The sequence below is a fragment of the Gymnodraco acuticeps genome, unplaced genomic scaffold (genome assembly GCF_902827175.1).
Source record: "Gymnodraco acuticeps unplaced genomic scaffold, fGymAcu1.1, whole genome shotgun sequence".
Taxonomy (NCBI): Eukaryota; Metazoa; Chordata; class Actinopteri; order Perciformes; family Bathydraconidae; genus Gymnodraco; species Gymnodraco acuticeps.
In genome coordinates, this window is record NW_022992263.1 from 373,668 (window position 1) to 392,536 (window position 18,869).

At 39.9% G+C, this 18,869-nt stretch overlaps 2 protein-coding genes across 2 annotated transcripts in view; both read right to left on the reverse strand.

The window, feature by feature from the left end:
* The window catches only part of LOC117540345 (guanine nucleotide-binding protein G(I)/G(S)/G(T) subunit beta-1), a 42,859-nt gene extending 39,496 nt beyond the window's left edge, over positions 1-3,363 (reverse strand). Inside the window, exon 1 of the mRNA XM_034206970.1 lies at positions 2,960-3,363. The gene's annotated coding sequence lies outside the window, so the exon portion shown is untranslated. The remainder of the gene's footprint in view (positions 1-2,959) is intronic.
* Positions 3,364-8,928: 5,565 nt separating this feature from the next.
* Positions 8,929-18,328, reverse strand: LOC117540351 (cilia- and flagella-associated protein 74-like; the record flags this gene model as incomplete). The annotated part of the gene is given in 10 exon segments (XM_034206984.1): positions 8,929-9,187; positions 10,392-10,526; positions 11,393-11,526; positions 12,706-12,838; positions 13,180-13,334; positions 15,525-15,663; positions 16,337-16,492; positions 17,422-17,541; positions 18,066-18,121; positions 18,219-18,328. Coding segments are annotated over 10 exon segments (1,243 nt in total), but the record flags the coding sequence as incomplete, so codon positions are not given.
* Between the last annotated feature and the right edge of the window lie 541 nt (positions 18,329-18,869).

Sequence of the window (18,869 nt, forward strand, 5' to 3'; positions counted from 1 at the left end):
TCAATACAATTTTATGGAAAAGCCTGCAGATGATGTCTTTACGGTCCACCAGGGTCAAACACATTCTGGGTGTCAGGGCAGTGTGGGTCATATCCATGTCACAAAAGATGATTAACAATAAATAGTACAATATTTGATACCTACTTAAATTACTGGATGCATATATAGGTTGTTCTAAAACATCTTAAGTGCTGGACCAATGAATTCATAAAAAAATAAAAATAATGACATAACTAGTAAGGAGTCTTAAATTCGAAAAGACAGGGGACATCAGCTGTTAGAGTTGTCTCATAAGTATTTTGGCTCCACACATATAATTAGGTAATTCAGTGGCATTGCAAATATGCACAATTTCCACAATTACAAACTGATAAATAAATAATAGAAATACTTATATATACTGTGTCAAAAGAAATGCTGACTTTTTATGAACATCATTGAATAACTGTTACATGTATGTTTTTAAGTGTTATAAAGTGAAAAAGAAAAAAGGGAAAATCACTGCACTTGGATCTGAGTAAAGCTCTGGATATACAATTTACGTTTAACAATCTATTCTTTAATTATAACTGTTTACTAATCCAGATTGAGAACATAATGTCAAATTACCCAAAGGTGTGGTTACATGTGTTGAAAAATAAATTAAGTTGAATATTAAAATCAAATGTTTATTTCTTTTTTAACCATACAATGATGTGTTATAGTTGTTATGTTCCCTGGTATACTAATGTTCGGTCAAGATGTACAACACCCCTTTCCCACCATGTTGTCCTGTATCCGAGGTGCACATATCCGAATCATCTGACCAGAAATCTCGTCAGCTTTAAAAACGTTTAAAATGCAAACACTATCTGTACTTTTTTACGACGGGAAACCAAATAAATCTAGTCTGACAATCGCGAACCCATCCGATGCTCGGCATCTGTCTCCCTCAGTGTGAGAAAAAGCAGTGATGAAAAAGGCTTTGAACGCCATCTTGTTCATTGCAGCTGCTTGGGCCCTGAATACAGGAACCCATTCATTCGAGGAGGCGGAGGGAGGGGGCACACTGGCAAAATGAATTCATCTTTGTGAACCAGTAAATACAAATAGCTCTTTTAAGAAACACCAACATTTCCTGTAAACTAATAGAAATGTGTTACATCCCGTAATGAATTCTTCAGATGCCATTTACTTAGCAGTGCTGCTGGTCAATAACTTGAAAGTGGGAGGCTACATCTTGCCTCGGTGCTACAGGAGGCTCAGCTCGGCTTCATGCGACAGCACAATTGCCTCTTTGCTAAACTACGTTTCGAAATATTTACCACTTAATAAAAGTATCCGTACTCCTGTTTCTACATAAACACTTTATGCTGGCAAGCTTGATAGTATTCAAGGCTTCGTCGAGGCTGTTTTCCGGGCTCCAGCTGAGACACTGTGGAGCAGCGCGGCCCGGTGGGCAATGGTTACTGTAGCTGCTAACAACTCGCCCTGCAACACACCCGTGATCGAGATAAACAGATTGTCAAAATCCAATTAGACTATCTCGTTTCACATCATTAAAAGAAGAAGTTCAAATTAAGGTCGATCAGAGTGTTTGTAAACCGACGCTGGGCTTAACACTCGTGAAACTAAAATGGCTATTGCCCCTATCACAGCAGAGCTTATTGTCGTTTTTTTCTTCAATGCGATCTTAAATCGCTGTTTCCGCTTTGCAATAAATGCACAAAATCATATTTATGCATTGAGAATTACGGGGAAAATTCGCCCTAACGCATTATCCATTTCCTTTTCAGCACTATGGGTGGATGACTAGGTGGCTCAATGCAGACTAAATGTGGGAATGTTAACATATAGCTGTGACATAGGCCACAGAATAATCCATGATGGTTTGGTTTCGATTCACTAAATTAAACGCCGTTAGTTCAACAATCCCATTTAAAACATGGCCTTTCACATGAATGTCCAAAGCTGAAACATTCGGCATTACGTAAATTATTTCAGAAAGGGGAATACTAACGCTTCAGTGCACGAATTTTACATAAAAGCGGCATTCAACAACAACACCGTTCGTATTCACTACGGGTAGAGGCAAATTGTTCTGGCTGCCATGTTCCCTAGTATACACACCCAGATCGGCCATACCAGGCTGCGGCCACTGCTGGCTAACTTGTATGGACTGGCTACGGAATAGTGGGGGTGGTAGTGATTCTGTTGGTGAAGTAGCCATTTTTAGACTCCCTTCGTTGTCATTTGCATGATGCTACACATTTCCAACATGAGAGGAAGTAAATCCAAAGTCTGTTTGTAGTTATGCAAGTATGAGAAGTTGCAACGTTGTAATCACCCTCCTCAAACAGCTCGGCTAGGAGTTAGTCAACAATAAACTGAGTAGCAAATGTGCGACCAATTAGCTTACCAGGTAATCAGAAGCTATCGATAGAGTAGAGATGTGAACTGTGGGCCGACATAGAGAGCCAATATGCTGGTGGTGATTGGGCTCAATATAACGTGTTTAGTAAGCCCTGACTTTAAACATTGTTCGGGCAAAAGGGCTACTAATATATTTCAACAACGAGATCTTATTTCTTAAGAGAGGGGGAAGATACCCGGACGTAGGAGAGGGGTGCTGGCTAACCTACCGAGCTGTCATCAACTAACCTTCTAATTAACATTAGCACTGGGCATTAACCACCAGCTTGTCGGATTAAATCATTACATTTAAAAGCTACCAACTATGGTTCCGGTGAATTGACATCTGGGGTTAACGCAGTGCGTTAAGTTTATCTAACAGTGACCCCCACCCACTCTCTTGGCAGCAACGACCAGCTAGCATCAGGCTAACAGCAGCTAACTGTAACGGAGGAGCCACTCAGCCCAGTTTAACCCCTTTCGTTCATCCTCCCTACTCGATAGGCTACAGCACACATTTAATGCATTTCCTGAAGCGTTATTTAAAAATATCAGCAAATATCCTTACCCGCTTTCAGTCGAGGGTATCCGTTGTTTATATCACATTGACTGGAAACCGCAAAATCTTGTCTCTCCTCTCTCCGCCCAGGCGCTAAGATTTAGCTAGTTTAGCTACCGAGGAGCGGCACTCCCCGAACCCAGTTTTTGACCCGCCGAGAAGGGAGACACACCGGCACAGAGACAAGGCGGTGTTCACCCAGATAGACCTTTCAAGAGTCCCGTGTGAGCGTTCTTCCGTTTCAACGCAAATTCCAACTCAAAGCAAAAATCCCTTCTTGTCTTTCCCACCGTCGTCGTCCCTCTTTTTTCTTCCTTCACGCCAGGATCTCAGTCGCTTCTTCCTCCGGCCATCAAACAGCAGAGATGGGCGCGGTAACCCTGCACTCAGGTCTGGGAAACCCCACGTTACGGCAGCGTCACAACGTACGCCGAAGGGTCGGCGACCAACAGATCAGGAAATACTGCCATTTTTGGTAGCACCAATAACCTAAATAACATTTACCTGCCAAAAACACAGCTTTTATTCAAACAAATTAGATCATTTAAAGTGTTAAGATCTAATTTCACGCGATAATAAATATTTATCATGCTCAAGTTGGTTAAAACAACAGCCTTTCCACACCCTAGTCATTGTTTATGTCAGTGGTTCTGATACTGTGACTTACAAAGCTCCACAGGTACTTGTGTTTACTTTCATTATAATTTGCAAGAAACTATAATATTTAGGAATGACTTTTGTATACAAGTTTGTTTTACCAATAGTATACATTCATCCATTTCACAACATAAACTCTAAAGTCGAAAACAAACATGAAACTTTGTGATGTGTTTTGGACCTAAAGTAAGTGTGTATTTCATGTCAGTAAGACAACCACTACATTAAGCCAGCAACAGTCTCATTTGCAAACCAAAGCAGACTGTGCTACACATTTGACTATGGAAGTGTTTTTTCCTGCAGTGTGCATGGCTAAATGCAAAACACATCTACACTACAAGTATATTCACTATTAACGAGTGTTCAGTCTACTATTTATTATTTTTTATATCAATAAATAATTGCTAATTTATGAAAAATATTTCAAAGATAATCCACATAATTTCCTCTACACTGGACTGATGATACATCCTTTATAAACCTTTACACTCACCAGTCCCTTTGGTCAAAATGGGCTGGCAATGGAAGTTTTTGTTGACAAGAAATTTGCCATACTTTATGGTGTATGAACTGATGTCCCTGTGTACTATGCTAAGAAATCAGTGGGGATTTTCCTCCAGCGCTTAGTGTTTATGGGTGGGCCATCACTGCAGCACAGAGATGACTTGATCATTATTATCACCAGTAGTCTAGGTAGAGTGCTCTGAGGAGGGGTTAATGCTCAGTGGGTTAAGTCGTTACTTGGAGACGTGGAACACTTTAGGGTCCACTGGGACAACAAAGTGTGTATGGGCTTGGTCCGATGGGGGAAAACAAAAGCATCATCAGCTATGGTTGGGATGAAGAACGCTCCTGAGAGAGAGACAATGTTCTGTCTACAGTAGCCCAGCATTAAAGGATGTGTACTGTTTGTGCCTGATCTGTTTCGCTTTTGTCTCTTGACATCCACATTTTGCAGATAAAATAATGGATATATGCACTCTATAAAATCCTGCGTCACGAACAATTGCTAGGGGTTCATGGCGAATTCTGTAAACCTCAAAATTGTAGGATGAAACAAATTGCTTTCCAACAGTTATCTTCTTTGGGATGGTCTGTATCCCATGTTAATGTACCAAATACATACCTTTCACATATTAACTGTCAGAATATAAGATAGTATAATGTATACTTTCAAAAAAATTATGTCAATTGTCTGTAACGGAAACGCTAACTATGTGATTTTCTGCCAGTAGGAGTCTCTAAATTAAAACAAAACAAAAGATGGAGTTAGGTGGCGCCGTAAAGTAGCGTGGGGTGTTACAATAAAATATGACTTTACTGTCAGATCAAGTCTAAAAATGTTCTTGCAAAACAGTGACTCCATTTGCTACATCAACAAGGTAAGCAAGGAAACAGACATCTAACACAACATTACAATGACTAAAGACAATATGTACAAGACCCTTTATTGTACATTTGGACAGGAATTACACCCTGTATTCATTTTAAGGACTGACTGGTGCACAATAGTGGTGCACCAGTCAGATGGCCAAGAGTTCTTAATTTTAACCTTATTAAAGACTGGAATCTTGAATTTGTCGATTTGATAGTTGGAATAAATATTGGCTGTTTTTAATTGTTCCCATCAAATTGTAGATACAGGTTGTTGTTGTCGTCGTCACCACCATTGCAGTCAGTTTACCCTGTAAGGAATACTTCATCATTCAGGAGGTTATCACTGGAGCAGAATATTCCCAAGGGGTCTCCTATTGTCCCAAACAGGCTCACCCAGTTATTAAAACCAGGAAATTAAAAGAAGTTCCACATTGAAATTCAGTTTTTATCCAATGCAGTTCAGGTGTCGCTAACATTTGCTAAACTAGTTTTTCTGAAAAGACGTCCGATGAGTTAAATCCTTTTTCCAGTTAAAATAAATAGTTAAAAACAAACAACATCTATCTTTAATCAACATCTATCTTTAATCATGAAAATATAGATTAAAACTGGATAAAATGTCAATGTATTACAGCTTCTGGCAGACAACCACAACACGTGTAAAAGGGATATGACGCCATTACAGGTTACCAAAAGTTACTGAGCGGTAATTTGATGAAATTATCTATAAGTTTGAAAAGTGTTGAAAATATTAAGGATCATATAAGGACACAACTATAGTTCTAGTTTTTTTTAGAAACGTTAATGTGAAAATGTTACAACATTGACTTTATAAAGAACAACCAGTGGTAGACAGACTCATGCTGAGTTGAAAACACCACCCAGTGCGTGTGCTCGTGTTCTGGGTGTGAGTTTCCACCGGGACTCATCGGCCCAGGTTAATGCTGCTGAGATTTAGTTGCCCCTGGATACACCCCTGCCTGTCTGCTGCATACATGTGTTGTGAAGCTTCTTCAGCGGAGCTCCGGACCACCTGGGGGAGGAAGATCATCGTCTGCATTCAGCCTTGTGATGAGCAGGGCGGAAAAAGAACGGTCCACACCTCGATGCACTTTCAATATCAATGTTCATTTTTATTGTCAAACAGTGATGTTAATGATCGCCAATAATTTAAATAAGGAGAGTTTAACAATTGCTTATATTCTTCTGTAAAGAACATTCCTTAATTGTATAACTAACTCAACTTCTTATATGATGATGATGAACATGGTAGCTTTTTATGTTTTAATAAAGCAACTGTTTAAAATAAAAAATGTAAATGAACATTAGGGCTACATATACAAGTTGAATAATTGATTAATCGATGAACAGAAAATGAATCAGCAACTATTTTGGTAATCCAATCATTACAAAAATGTAATGGAAAAATTGTTGAAAATGCAGTTTATAGCCTCTCAAATGTGGAGATTTCTTTATGTTATGTAATTAGAATGATTGTATTTTGGTTTTGACTGACAAAACAAGACATTTAAATGGACTAGAGAAACTGGCTTGACATTTCCCCTTCGTTCTGACATTTTATCGACAAGAAAATGTATTAAAACAATATTCATACGATTTATTTATACTGAAAATAATGGCTTGCTGCAGACCTATTTAAAATGGTCATAGAAAGTCAACTTTTTCTTCTCCAATACATTATAGGGTTGCTTTGGCTTACTCCATGCTTTGCGCTCACACGCAGACAGATACACAGTAAGTAGCACTATCTCACAGTATTAGCGAGAGCTCAGAGTAGAAATCAGATTAGAAAAAGAGGCAAAATGGCAACACAAATATTGCCTAATATGATCTCATACAGTTCATAAAACGGGTGACATTACACGAGGCTAAGCCCATAATGACCTTGCTTTTTATAGGCAGGTTGGGGTGCAGTAATCTGATTTAGTGTAATCTCCTACAATCTCTGATAAATGCTTACAGCATGTATCTCTGAGAGGTCAGATCCTATTGGTCCGCTTTGAGCCATTACTGACATCTGCTGTTCACATGCACAGGGCCTGGCTCACATGGAGCTGAATCGAGTTAGTGCTCATCATTAGAAGAACTCAACTATTTAAATGTGATTGAGCAATGCTGTAAAATAAGCTAAGTGAGGATTATTCCTAATATCAGATAATGTTTTCAATGTTTTGTGAATGTCCAATATGGTTGAATTGTTTCCACTACATGTGTGTGACAAGCCCTCTCTTCATTTGTTATCTTTAAAAAGGCCTAAATACACATGAAGGAGCAGTCTATTCATTTCAAATTCATATCTAATATATTCATTTTTCAAATTCTGATCTTTTACACAATTTGTTGTTGCACCATGAAGTCAAATTTGATAAAAATAATGTACATATTGTGTATACCGTCCATAAAAATACCCGCCATGGAAATAAGAGCTTTCCCTGTAAATATTTTCAGCATTAAATGATTCATTTCAGTTTTTCCAATTTGTGCAGAGGGGCAAATACTCAGCACCACCTTGTATGTTTTGTTTTTGAGGGCCCCATATATATATTTCTTTTAACCCTTAAATGTTTTCTGCATCCTTGGGGATACAGTCATTTGACAGGCTGTGTCCATGTGCGATATGGGTGTAGTATTGTGTAAAAAGGGTGTAAATGTTGTAATATAAGTGTTTTGGGGTGTCATAACAGTGTAATATGGGTGTCATAACGGTGTAATATGGGTGTCATAACGGTGTAATATGGGTGTCATAACGGTGTAATATGGGTGTCATAACAGTGTAATATGGGTGTCATAACGGTGTAATATGGGTGTCATAACGGTGTAATATGGGTGTAGTTTGGGTGTAATAATGGAGTATTATGGGTGAAATAAAATAGTAATCCGAAATATTTATATGTGCTTGCCCATTTAAGGGTTAAGCGTTGTCTATGTATTCAATAGTTAAAACATTGTGTCCACTTAGAATATAATAAGAATGATCAACGAGTAGTGTGCAGATATTTGTATCTCTTTTGTGCTCCTAGTTATTCTTCAGTTCTAGTGTAGACACCTGTTCATAAACCACTCTAATGATTGTGGACTATGCCCAGAGTGGTAAGTAATCCGGCCCTAACTTACTTACAGTATTTCAAATAGGCCTACACTACAACACTTCCAATGCCATAACATTCCTGGAATTCCAAAACGGCTGGAGGGGCCAGTGGGGACGTCAAGGGGTTCCTAGTGGACGGTACGGGTTAGTGCAGAGATCTAGTGCAGTACTGGGCCCGGTCCACAGGCCTCAGGATGGGAGTGACGGACTGAAGGGATTCAAGGGAACTATAGTTTGATTTTCATTCTGAATCAGTCATCAACCAATACGTTTTGTGCATAAGATGAAACGTAAGGGGGGTGTTAGTTAAACACCGTGATTTCTGGGGCCAAATGCAAATATTTAATTTATTTGTAGCATGAAATTATCTAATTCGTGATTGATGAAATATAATAACATGCTCATTGGTTGGAATATACATGATAAAGACTGTTATTGTTGTTATTCACAAAGCATTTAAGCTTACAGCTCCAACTCTTGCTATTATTACCAATACATTTGTTCATAGCTGATAAATAGGATGTAGTTTTACGCATGGTCTTTATACAAAATGACTGTTTTATATTAATTATCTATATCATTCTGGGTCATATTTGACAGACTGCGCCTTGTTTGGCCTCAAGTGTGAACTCTGCCTGCTGCATTTGATGGCTCTAGCACCAGCAGTGCTACAGTATGTACTGTATACATCTGCTGGTTTACATCAGCTGACACGCCCTGAACCATGATATAACACAGCTGCCGAGGTGGTGGTGATGTACCGCCCCCCCCTGGTGGTGGTATTAGATATGCAGTCATTTGCTTCAAGCTTTCAATCAATTTAGAGCGAGTCAGATTTGTGAACAAAACTTAGTTTAATATTTCTTAATAAATAATCTACTCATTTCTTAATGTTGGCAACATAAATGTACGGTATATCAAATGTGTGTGTGTTGTGTCAGTGTGTATGTGTAGATTTAACTCTGGCCAGCCTCCAGGTACTTTAGAGGTCAGTCAGCAGCGGAGGAGAGCGTGGCCATCAGGGTGACTCTGTAAACATTGGTCTCGTCCCCCTTCAAGGTAAGAGGCACACATGTCTGCACCACCTCGTAGGGCTGAAACACACACACACACACACACACACACACACACACACACACACACACACACACACACACACACACACACACACACACACACACACACACACACACACACACACACACACACACACACACACACACACACACACACACACACACACACACACACACACACACACACACACACACACACACACACACACACACACACACACACACACACACACACACACACACACACACACACACACAAGGTTAGATGGAGGTGTTGCTATAAAAGCTGATTAAACAAGTCAATTTAACTATTTCTATTTAAAAACGTTTGTTCAGTGTTTCCACCAGGATATAAAATCCACAGCCAAACCTTTCATACTGTGTAATTCAGCATTCTCTTCTTATTGATGCTAGCACACCGCTGTATATATACATTTTTACTTTTCTCTTTTCCTCCGTACCCAAATCTCTAAAAACAGGGGTACAACGGAGCTGATCCAGATTTACGTCTGATATGACGTCATATCGGCAATGCAGACCCACAGCACTATCAGAAACGTTGCTATCAGAAACAATGCCAGACTGTTTTGGACGTAATATGGTCGGTGTTTACATTAGCATCGCTAACACTCAGAGCTAACCTGTACTGGAGAGCATGTGTGTGAAGAAGCAGGAAGTAAAAAGGAACTCACCTTGTGGTTTAACGGGCAAGAGAGAAAGCCTTTGAGCTCCAGACTGTTTCAGAGATAATCCTTGATAATCCATGATATGGCGTTTCATCACGGCAGTATTTAGTTTAGACAGTAGCTGCCGGGTCCCGCATGAGCTCAGACCCCTCCTTTTTTTATTTTGTATCAATTTTTTTAAAGCTTTATACCCAAAATCAGCACTTTTGAAACAGGAAGTGAAATAGAGGGATCTGAGGCATGGCTAGAACGGGTGATCTGTTTGGTATTTTGAGCAAAACACTTCATAGACATGTTTTTTATATATTTGTATATATCTGAGACCTATGCTATTGCCTAAAAATAGCATGATAGGTGACCTTTTAAGTAAACTGAATAATAGGAGATTTTGCATTTGCTGTAAAATCAAGACTTGTAAGAGAAAAACCTTTAAGACACATCTTTAAATGAATTCCGATTCATGCTAACATTTTAACCTGCACCCTCCTCTGTAAACGTTGGTTTCTCCTCTATAAAAGTGGTGATACTGTCCTCACCTTGTATCCACTGTGGGGACTCCATGTGATGGTGACGGTGCGTTTGTGGCCCGTCTCCACGGTGCCTTTGCTGGGCTCCACAGTGAAGCCTTGCTGCTGCAGAGACGCCACGTTCTCCCAGTGAAACTCACCACTCTGGGGGAAAACAGAGAAGAGTGAGTCATCACACACACACACACACACACACACACACACACACACACACACACACACACACACACACACAACACACACACACACACACACACACACACACACACACACACACACACACACACACACACACACACACACACACACACACACCACACACACACCACATCCAACACACACACTCACACACACACACACACACACACACACACACACACCACACACACACACACACACACACACACACCACACACAACACACACACACACCACACACACACACTACACACACACACACACACACACACACACACACACACACACACACACACACACACACACACACACACACACACCACACACACACACCACAGTATCATAATAATATTTTAGTTTGATGATGATCCTAAGAGAAACCCTGACTCTTATTAAGATAAGATGGACCTTCATTTTCCCCGTAGGGGAAATTCAGGTGTCATAGCAGCAACAGCAACAAGGGTAAACATAGGACAGATATGAACTCATACAAGGATAATAATAATAATAATAATAATAATAATAATAATAATAATAATAATAATAGATGAAATAAGAAATGTGAGAATAAAAGTGTAGGAAAAATATGTAAAAGAAAAGTGACAGTTTAAGTTAAAGTTCTACATATATTCAGATATCTATAGTTATGGGATTATTCAATATATACATTTTCGTCTTTTACATAATTTTGCGAGTCGTCGTACAGACAGTGCAGGTTATTTGGATCGAGTGGTATGATGTTTTATGAACTCCCTTATGATGCACTGCAGTACACATGATGCAGCATTTAGCAGCATTTAGCAGCATCAGTACCTTCTTGCTGGGCTGGGTGGAGCGGATGGAGCCCACCTGCAGCTCCCTCACTGCGGGGGTGATAGCCCCCCCGCTGTAGCCGGCCCTCAGGTTCACCAACACAGGGATGGTGGGCTTTTCCATCACCTCTGACTCTGCTCCAAACAGACGACCACAGGAAAGTTAGGCCTATTTACAACCAATAATACGTACTTTCACCAGACCAGTGGCAAAAAACAACATTTTGGTTGGACTAAAATACCTTCACCACTATGGGGTGGAAATGAATCCAACTTTGTACCAATATTCAAGGTCCCCTGAGGATGACTTGGGGAGCCCCTGACTTTTCAAATAGTGCCGTTTTTAAGTCAAAAGTGTCCAATACTTACTTAGCTGCAAAATGAATGACCTTCCCATCAGCCTCAGAAGCACTTTGTGTTGATTGTAAGTTGGTTGACCTTACATTATATATGGCATCAGCATGGTACTATTATCCGTATACTAGCATGCTATTGTTAGGGGGGCTAGAGCCCGCTCGTGAACTGTTAGCGCCAGAGCCTCGCTACGGGGAAACTGTGGCGCATAAGAGGAGGCCCCCTGCGCAAGATGAGGCCCTACGCACTCTGCGTGTTCAGGCGATTCAGACAAACATAAATGGATGATGTATGCTTGCTTATGGTATTTGAAATTCATTTTATAGAGTTATGTTTGATACTGAATGTCAATAATTAGTTTTTAGAAAACAATACAAGGGAAGATATAGTCTAGAAATGTGTGCAGTGTGGATGCACACATTTCTTTGTACACAGCTGTGTGCACACATGGCACATTCGGCCAGTGTGGACAAATGTTGCAGACATAGCAGAAGACAAAATCTTCATAATTTGGTCACTTGCAACAATGCCAATGCGGAAACAAATTAGACTTTACTTCTAGAGAAATATTATGTGACATAAAAATCACCGTACAGTACGTAAATTACAGTACGAATTCTAGCAAAGCACAAGCTCTCCTCCAAATACAGATGCTGTCATAATGCACCAACAGCACTTGGATTTACAGTTTTAGTTTGGGATTTCCGGTGACCTAATCCAGGAAGTGCCCCTATTTTCACACATGGATTCTGTGGTGAGATGTTATCTGGATGCTGTTGACAAGCACATGTTCTCTCAGCTCCTTATGATTAGCTTCAATGACTACAACACATACTCTTAGTCATTTGTATAGTTTCTGTGTCTGTATTTTCGCTGCCTTCAGTATCTTTGAGAACATATTTTAAGTAAGACCATTTTTGCATGGATAATTTCCAATTTCGAACAGAAGGTGGAGGATACCTGTGATTTGAGGTTGAGCCGTGATCAGTGGAGGGAGGAGGGATTCGATGGGCACCGTCAGAGGGTCTCCTCCACACAGATACATGTTGTGTGAAGAGGCTGCCCCCCTCAGATCCAACACACACACTACACTCTGAGAGACAGAAAGGATACAGGGTTAGGTTGTATTATAGAGTCATAAAGTGATCAGCGTATAATAATAATTTTGCCCGAACCATGGCATACTTTTAAAGGTAAGGCACGTTTTCTATATAGCACATTTAAACTACAAAACTATTTAAAGTATTTACACAGCGTGCAAAAGAAACACATTAGAAAATGACAGTCATTACAAGACAAGAGAGAGGGAAAACAGAATAATCACATATTTTGGTAGTATGTTGGAGAATAAAAACTGAACGCTGATTTTCCAGTGCGTAGAGTCAAGTTTTTAGTCCTGTGGGTGGGAGTCTTTCTGTGTGGTGTTCTGCTCACCTTATTCCTGAGCTCTACGGTCATCCTGTCAGAGTAGTAGACAGACGGGTGGTCCGGCTGGAAGCTGACCGTGAGGTCCTGACTCTGTCCTGGAGCGATGCTGCCCTCTGTTGGCAGAACGCTGAACACACTCAGCCCGCTGAGGTTCTGAGTTCCTGCTCAGGGTATAACAGAAGTGATGTAGTACTATAGTATGTACAGGGTATATGCAGGAATCCTGAAGTCAAATGTAATACATTTTAAGACCTCATCGCCACTTCAAATTCCAACCGGTTACATTGGCGACACACTTTACCTCACATTTACTATACAGTATTGATTAAGATAGCACAACTAAACAGCTTGTGATAACTCCTTATCATAATTCAGATAGAACAAAGCACAAGAGAATTAATTGTGTGACCAACCCAATGTAAGGTTTATTAGAAAAAGAAACCAATGTAGTATTTGATTTAGGCATTGTTCCCAAGAGATGCAAACTTGCATTTCCCCAAAACGATGTTGTTTAACAACAGGCGTAAACGGACCTTCGCGCGCAATCAAGCAGTGAGCGTGCGACAACCTCTTTGGACAATTGATATACTTATTGAAAACAAGCTACAACATTTAATACCTTGGAAAATGCCATTTAATACTTTTTAATAGCCTTAATTTTCGCTATATTTATTTATCTTAAAATACTTTTTAAGACCCCGCGGACACCCTGTATGTAGGATCTGAGTATTTATTGCAACCCTGGCTACAAGTGCTGCTTTTAAAATAAATTAAAACAAACATTGTAATTGAGATCAAATGAGAACTTATTTTATTTTCTATTTCTGGCAGAAAACACATTTTGCTGGAGGGGAAGCCAGATGTTTGAGTTATGGTCGGTTAAGGGGAACCAATAACATGTATATATTTTAGGGTTGACCCATTATAAGGCATATCCAGCCATGCAGTAGGGTGGTTTGTAAACTACCTCTCTGAAAGGTCCCAATGTGTTCAGTTTGATGGGCTGTCTTCTGAGTGGTTAAACATCACTAATGGTGTTCCACAAGGTTCAGTTTTAGGTCCGCTATTATTCTCCATCTATATTAATAGTTTAGGTGAAAATGTCGAAGGAGCAACCTTACATTTTTATGCGGACGATACCGTTATGTACTGTGCAGGTCCCTCGATTAACGAGGCTGTTGTTAAATTACAGGCTGTTTTTAACATTATTCAGGCTCAGCTCTCTGAGCTTAAGCTTCTTTTAAATGTGGATAAAACCAAGGTAATGCTCTTTTCTAAAGCTAAAAATACACCGGAGACTGCTTTGGATATTGTAACTACGCAAGGAATACAACTTGAAGTGGTTACCTGTTACAAATACTTGGGTATCTGGCTTGATGACTGTCTCACTTTTAAATTTCATGTAAATAACCTGCTTAAAAAGCTGAGGGTTAGGCTAGGTTTCTTTTTCAGAAACAAGTCCTGTTTCTCGCTTGAGGCCAGGAAAAGGCTAGTCACTGTGACCTTTTTACCTGTGCTGGACTATGGTGATTTGATCTATATGAATGCACCTGCCTATTGCCTGAGCACGTTAGATGCTGCGTATCACAGTGCTCTGAGATTTTTGACAAATTGTAAAACACTCACGCATCACTGTACCCTGTATACCAAGGCGGTTTTGCCATCACTTACTGTACGGAGGCTCAGTCACTGGTACTTTTTCATTTACAAAGCCATGTTGGATAAACTACCATCTTATATCTGCTCCCTGATCTCTCTGCGAATTGAAAGTACTTATTGCCTGAGATCGCATGCTGTGGTTTTATTAAATGTGCCAAGTGCTAGGACTGTCTTAGGGAAGAAAGCTTTTAGATGTGCAGCTCCACTAACTTGGAACAGTCTGCAAAAAGAATGGAAAATGACCAAGCTAGTACCACTACATGTTTTTAAAGCTCGGTTGGATGCTACAAAATCAGATGCTGTTGGTACCTGTACTTGTGGTTAAATATGTAAATTGTAATCCCTGTACATTTTGCTGTATGATGTCCTTTTGTTGTTTATGTTTTTATGTCTTCTTGTGGAACCTACTGCTGCAGGTCTCCCTTGAAAAAGAGATCATTGATCTCAATGGGATTTTACCTGGATAAATAAAGGTTTTGAATTGAATTGAATTGAAGATCTTTCTGGGTCTTTCAAAAAACTATTAAAATTACACTTAACACTGATCTGCCACTGCAATTTCCCATATTATATTTAGGAAGTATTTTCTGGTAAAGCGTCCTGAAAATGAAAGACAGCCCAACCTATAGTAGTGGATTTAGAATGATCTGAGAATGACATCTGTTGAATGGTGCAGCGTTAATATATCTTACCCACAGTAGGCTGGAGCTGAGAGCCTGAGTAACCCCCCAGCAGTGAGGCTACACCATCAGCTCCCCCCGGAGGCCTGGAGGGGCAGAGGCTGGCCAGCTGCACCCTGAAGCCCACTGCCACCGCCGAGCTGTTCTGCATCTGCTCGAAAAACAGGAATTAAAGTCAGTTCCAAGACATGTCTGCTCAAAAGCATCAGGGTAATCAGTGCAGCTGAATCCAGTTACGGAGTTCATTGTTTTAAAGGTCCGATATTATGAAGAAATTCACTTTTTCATGGCTTTTAAACATAATTATGTCCACAGTGTGTAAAGACATTCACAAAATGTTAAGAAAAAAACATACTCTATTGTACTTTTTGTATAATATATATACTTTGTCAATTATAGATGTGTTTGTAAGTATCAGCACCACCTGAAACTTCTCTACCTGGCGGCCATTGTGCTTTTTTGCCAACTGATTAGCCCCAAGATGTTAAAGGGAGAAAAACGCTGAGCTTTTGTTAGCTGGATGTGTCCTAATACCCTGGACGAATCAGCACTGGAGCACTTCCTGTTGCGTTATGTTGAAGTCAATGGGTTATTAAATTAGTTTGGTGAGTGGATAAACTTAATATTTGACAAAAATGTGCCAAAAAGTAGAACATTTCTGAATGTGTGAACAAAACATTTTACCGTGACATGTTTGTTGGCCGGGGTCAGTGGACGACGACACTGCCTATTCCTTCAAACAGAGGCTTAAGAATCGGGCGATAACAACTCTCTGTAACTACTGATACAAAAATAATATTGCCGTCAGCACTGTGTTGACTGACCTTCAGGACGTGCGAGGTGCTCTCCTTCTCCAGCACATAGCCAAGGTCCAGGAGACCTCCAGGGTGAGAGCAGGTGACAGCGGGGAGCACCCCCTCCCCACGAAGAGTCATCTCAAGGGTCATCTTCTGGCAACGCACCTCCAGAGTCTCACTGAACTGCAGAACAGTAGAAGGTTGTTAAATAACGTTGGAACATTACAACAGCTAAAACTAATGAGGAAAAACAAGTACTGTGGGAAAAGTTTGAGGAAACAGCCAGCCGTCTGTGGTCAATTCAAATCCATGGTCAATGGAGAGCATATCAAACCAGTATAAGCTAACCTATTTTGGCTCCCTTCTTCTTTTAGGATTCATTTTCAAGTTGTTTTCATTGGTTTTAAAGGCTCTTAATAGTTTAGGACAGGGGTAGGAGCCACAATGCTTGCTTTGCCATTGCTTATTATTCTTATTATCATCTTCATTTCTGTTTACACCACTTTTAATTCTTATTGGTTATCACTTCCGGCAATTGTCACATGGGTGTGGTTGATTTGTATTTAGGTCACCTGTGGGAAGCCGGTTTTGTGTATGACGAAGAGGAGAGGGTAAATTGCTCCAACACTTTCTGTTGACCGCGTGGTTCTGGATTTGGATATTGTTTGTTCTGTGTCTTTATTAAACACCATGAACTGTAACGGACTACAGACTTTTGAATCGAGCTAGTCACAGCGAAGAGCAAGTTTCAGCCTCTCAGCGGAATAACTCATAGGGAGCCTTCATTGCTAAATCGTTGTTGTTTCATAATCATTACTGAAGCTTAGATCCTCTGCTGCTAGATTTAAAAGAGACTACAATTGTAAAACTTTTATTTATCATTGCTTTAACTTTCATTCTTCCTTTGTATTTATTATTTTGTATGTTCTTTTACATCATTTGTTTCATTTCTATTTTTAACATGTTCTTTTTGCTTGGTTTTATTACACCGTTTTTATTTATTTTGCTTGATTCACTTTATTGTAAAGTATTTTGAACTATACGTCCGGTATAAAGGGAGCTATATAAATAACGTTTACATTTTTTTTTTTTATTCTACACAGTTAACAGACCTTTTTCTCCAGAGATGGACTGAAGGCCAGCACCAGAGTGTGTGTTTCCCCAGGTCTGATGCATCTGAGAGCATTCAGGAGGGAAAAAGGACCGTGGACATCCAGCACTGACGACCTCAGCTTGGAAACAGTCAAAGAAGTGGCAAACAGTTCATATTATTTATATCATAATGTGTAGAGCATCTCCTTTAATAAAAGTAGTATAGGGCCAGTTTAGGGTTAAGAAATACCAGCTTCATTCGACTATTAAGTCAGGACATACAAAGATGCCTTATCTATAGAATATTTAAAAAAAGTAAAACTATTTAGGATTCTTTACATTTATTTAGTCTCATTTTCTAAATAAATTCAAGTAGTTGTTTATATGCTTTTATTTGAAGGCAGCTTTGAGCATTTTGTATTTATTGGAGAAAGGCAGCATGGCAAGGTAGGTAAACAGTTGTCATTGTGGATCATTGAAAGGACATTCTTGGCTGGACATAGGACAATGCCTCAGCAGCAGTTTCAATTCAGAGTTCGTTTTTTTTAGTTTTCCGCTGCTGTACACATGAAGTGGGATTTTGTAACACTCTTTGCGTTAGCCCTTTAAAACATGATTCCTCCTTCTGTAGTAATGTGTTAAACATTTAGTTTGATCAGGATACATCCAAAGATTCCTTTGAAATGTTCTGGACTGTAAACCTCTTGATCACTTTTTCTCCTGAGGACAGAAGACACAAACAAAACACAAGGATAAGGATGAGAACAATAAAATGTCTGTATGGTAGATGCACGTGTGAACACTTTAAATCACTCACCCACTGCCACCTGATGGAAGTCTATGCTCTTATGCCCGTTGTTGGATGTGACCACCAGAGGGGGCTGTACAGCGGGACACTGTAGCTGCAGGTACAGCGTGTTGAAGGAGCTGGGGAGATATTAGCAGAGGTGGGAGAAGTACTCAGATCTTGTACTTGAGTCAAAGTAGAAGTACCAGAGTGTAGGAATACTCTGTTACAAGTATAAGTCCTGCAATCAAAATGTTACTCAAGTAAAAAGTATTGCCATCTAAATATACTTAAAGTAGTCATTCTGCAGATTGGTCCATTTCAGAATAATATATATGATATGTTTTATAATGATTGATCATGAAAGTGTTCTCAAAGCTGGTAAAGGTGCAGCTAGTTCTATTTCATACCTACTGACCGCCGGAGGCGGTGCTTTAGCACTGGATATCTTCTGTCTCGCGCATGCGTAGGTCGAATATTTATATCAACAAAGTCACGTGTGACCTCGTACGACCCGGAAGGCATAAGTTCCGGTGCCGTCGACGAGTTCAGTCCTTTTCATCTTCTCGCAGCGTAGGTTACTACTTTATGAGTAGAAGCCAAAGCTAGCTTACTGAACAATTAAGATCCTAGCTCATCGCTATTTGTAGCCTTGTGATCGTTAGATCGGAGCTGCGGGCT